Genomic DNA, 3,225 nt, shown 5'->3' on the forward strand with positions numbered 1-3,225 from the left:
TAGTTATGTATAATATATTACATTTCTGACTGTATATCCCTGTAATTATTACACACTGTAGCTTTAAATAAACTGAATTGAATCTTGCTTGGAATACATTGATCATACCTGTGGTGGATGAGGCCAGTAAAGTAGCTTCTCGTTTCAATCATAGCCAGATATCTGACTTGGAGTAAAACATCAAAGAAAAGGTAAAGGTTCACTGTTTTTATACTATAGGTTACAACAGGCACACAGATAGATGTGTTTTAGCTTCAATATCCACTGTCATTTTCCTCTAACAGGTCAAACCTAAATATTTATTATATAGTTAAACTGAGATATTAAAGAGCGGTTTCACTAAAAGTGGACTTTCAAAGCAAAATAGAATTGCCAATTGATATTTAGCAGGGTTCTTTAGAAGGAGGTACAACTGAGACCTGGTTGTGGATAGACCCCATGGCTCACCTGTTTCTAGTAGACAAAAACTTAATGCATCCCAAGTCCATCTTGGGATGCATTAAGTTACAGGATATCTTCTAGGAACCTCTGCCACACATAAAAACATCATCCTAAAAATGTATTCTATAAATAAAGTGATTATCCTGATTGGTGATGGAAGCCAACTGTAGTACCAAGTCCTGTGACCTGAATAACAACAACGGCTTTTCTCTCTTTTCCATTGATCTACCCAATGAAAACGCCATGGCTAACTGATGTTAGATTTCTGATAGGAGTGAGAGAGTGAGTCTCACTCCAAAGGTGTGAACCCTAGGATTTCTCAAACTGGGTTTCCTGAAAGTTGGAAACTTGTGACAAGTTTTAGCCCAGTTTTTTTTGGTCCAATTTGGCTCTTTGAACTATTTGTTGAACTATTGCAGACCCCTGGAATAAGCCAAGAACAACTCGACTTCTCCAGATCTGGACACAGAGTCTACAGCTCTCAACATCTAACACCCCCCTATAAGAGAACATGTGAGTTAGAAAAACATTCTATATTCCTTTGAGATCAACAAAGTATTTTTGACTTTTATCAAATTACTATTACTTATAAGAAAAAAAACTCTGAGCCTAGTAACAGGATCATTTTTGTCATTTTCAAAGACTGAAACAAAATAATAGATACCTGGTTAGATCCAACCTCCACCAGAACCTCTCCCTTGTTATTAATAAAAACGTACACTATAGCCTTGTGGGTTTGCTATAGCTTGTTATCTTCCAGGCTGTTCAACGGCGGTTCCCATTAATCTTCACAAACAAAGCCTTGAAACTCCACTCCGAGTGGCGTGAAGGACCTGAAGACTGCTCACAGCCAGCTGCAACTGAGAACAACCTCATAAATTGCTGTATGGGGGCAACAGAGGCTCAGCTGTAGAAAAAGAAAGGATTTCTGTGGTTCAATAAGCACTTCGAATCACTCTTAATCCAGACAGCAAAGTTAATTAAATACGGTTTTATTTCTGCTGCTTGCAGCAACATTTCATAAGACAACAGAAGCAAAATATAAGAAAGACGGCAAAAGGTGTGATTACTTAAATATATCTTTGACTGGTAGCTCGGCTGTTGGGTGTGTTCCTGCTTGTGTCCACTGGGCCCCTACGAGGGGCATGGTGGCATCCAGTGACTATCACTCTTCTGAAACCTCGTCTCATTTCTTTTAGGATGCTAATCAGATTCACGCTTCCTGTTCTTTTCTACATCCAGCTTCTTGAAATGTTTCAGGGGTTTGGCCGTTCGGATCAATCTGCAGGAAGAGAATTGACGGATTCTTCAAAGTCTTGTGGAAATGAGGAGTTCTGCATAGCCAACGTCCCGATCTGGTGGTAAAACTGACTTTGGTAAAACACATGACTGAAGGCTATAGTTACAGCTGGTGAGTTCATGGTTGTAAAAGAAGGAGCCGTATTTTATAAGGCACCCTTGAGAATGTGATAAGCCAATTTTCTCCTGACGTGAATCTGATGTAATGGATGGTAGGTAAGGGGAATTAACTCCCCATGCTGACTGTGCAGCAAAGGACAAGAACTGCTTTACAATTTGACGGAGTTTCTAAGATTAGGGGGGAAAAAAAGGATGAGCTTAGCTCTCGCAATGTATTGGAGTCAGTGTTAGGCTGCTGTTTGCTTTGCAGGATCCGCCGCAGCCTCGGATGTCGTGAATATAATCAGAAGAATCCCTCCATTGAGTTCATCTTCTGAAGAGAAGTTCTTCTTGAAGACCTGCTTCACCCAGAAATGTCAGTTTATGTAGGTGTTGGGTTACTTTTAACCCACATTCCCGTTAAATCAGTGCTCCTGGTGTGAACATCCTTCAGCTAAACGCCCACAGAAGCATGCGTCGTTCCAATCCTTCAGGACTGGTTAAATATCCGTTTGCAGACAGAACACCAACAAAGCACAATTACAGTTTGTTCAAAATCAAGTTCTCTTCCCAACAAATTTTCACTTCACCCATTTTGTTGGCTTTCTGCAAACAAGGCAGCCATTGTCAGAGTACCAGCTCTGTTGTCATTCAGTCCAGCCTCAGGTAGCTGGGAATAGAGTAGTTGAACATGAGGAAGTCCATTCTGTAAAGCTGGTAGAGTTGGACCTGTTGCTGAGCGCTGATATTGCTGAAGAACTGAGCAGTCATGGTGTCTGTGGTACGGGTGGACTTGGCGTAGCTTGGGAAGCGCAGGGACTCGCCAACACCCACCAGCCCCAATATGTGGTTGGCATCCTCTTCGAGGGTCTCGTACTTGCCCACCATGTCATAGTGGATGTGACACGGATGACAAAGCTGGTAAACTGTCTGCCAGTGCTCGTTGAGAGGGCGACCGCGCTGTGTGGCCGGGTCCACCAGGTAATCAATGAATTCTTTGAATTTGACGTCGTCGCCGTTGACCAGGGCTTCCTGGGTGGCGTTCTTACGGTAGCGTCTGATGATCCGGGTGCCGAAGCGCTTATGGAAGGAGGAATTATACTTGAGGGTGAACTTGTTGCGGTAAGCAGAGACCAGCCTCTCAAGGGGCTCACGGACAAAGAGGAACTTGAAGTAGTTCTTGAGGCGATGGTTGATCTCGGCGATGCTGTACTGATTCAGCGTCTTCAGGTTGGAAGGAACGTGGGCCTGATTAGCGGGGATTTCCATGGGATCACTGCGCAGGAGAGGCACAAGGACAAGGAGATGCAATTACTGGGCGAGTCAGACCACTGCACATCCTGTAGGCATAGCCTAGTTTAAAATAGGATAGAATCACAAGTTTGC

At 43.1% G+C, this 3,225-nt stretch overlaps 1 protein-coding gene across 1 annotated transcript in view; it reads right to left on the reverse strand.

Annotated features, from left to right (window-relative positions):
• Positions 1-1,417: 1,417 nt before the first annotated feature.
• chst11 (carbohydrate (chondroitin 4) sulfotransferase 11) overlaps positions 1,418-3,225 on the reverse strand; it is a 122,409-nt gene continuing 120,601 nt past the window's right edge. Inside the window, exon 4 of the mRNA XM_015403220.1 lies at positions 1,418-3,115. Within this exon, the coding sequence (XP_015258706.1) occupies positions 2,491-3,115 (625 nt within the window). The 3' untranslated portion in view covers positions 1,418-2,490. The remainder of the gene's footprint in view (positions 3,116-3,225) is intronic.

This window comes from Cyprinodon variegatus, unplaced genomic scaffold (assembly GCF_000732505.1).
Source record: "Cyprinodon variegatus isolate N-32 unplaced genomic scaffold, C_variegatus-1.0 Scaffold1466, whole genome shotgun sequence".
Classification (NCBI taxonomy): Eukaryota; Metazoa; Chordata; class Actinopteri; order Cyprinodontiformes; family Cyprinodontidae; genus Cyprinodon; species Cyprinodon variegatus.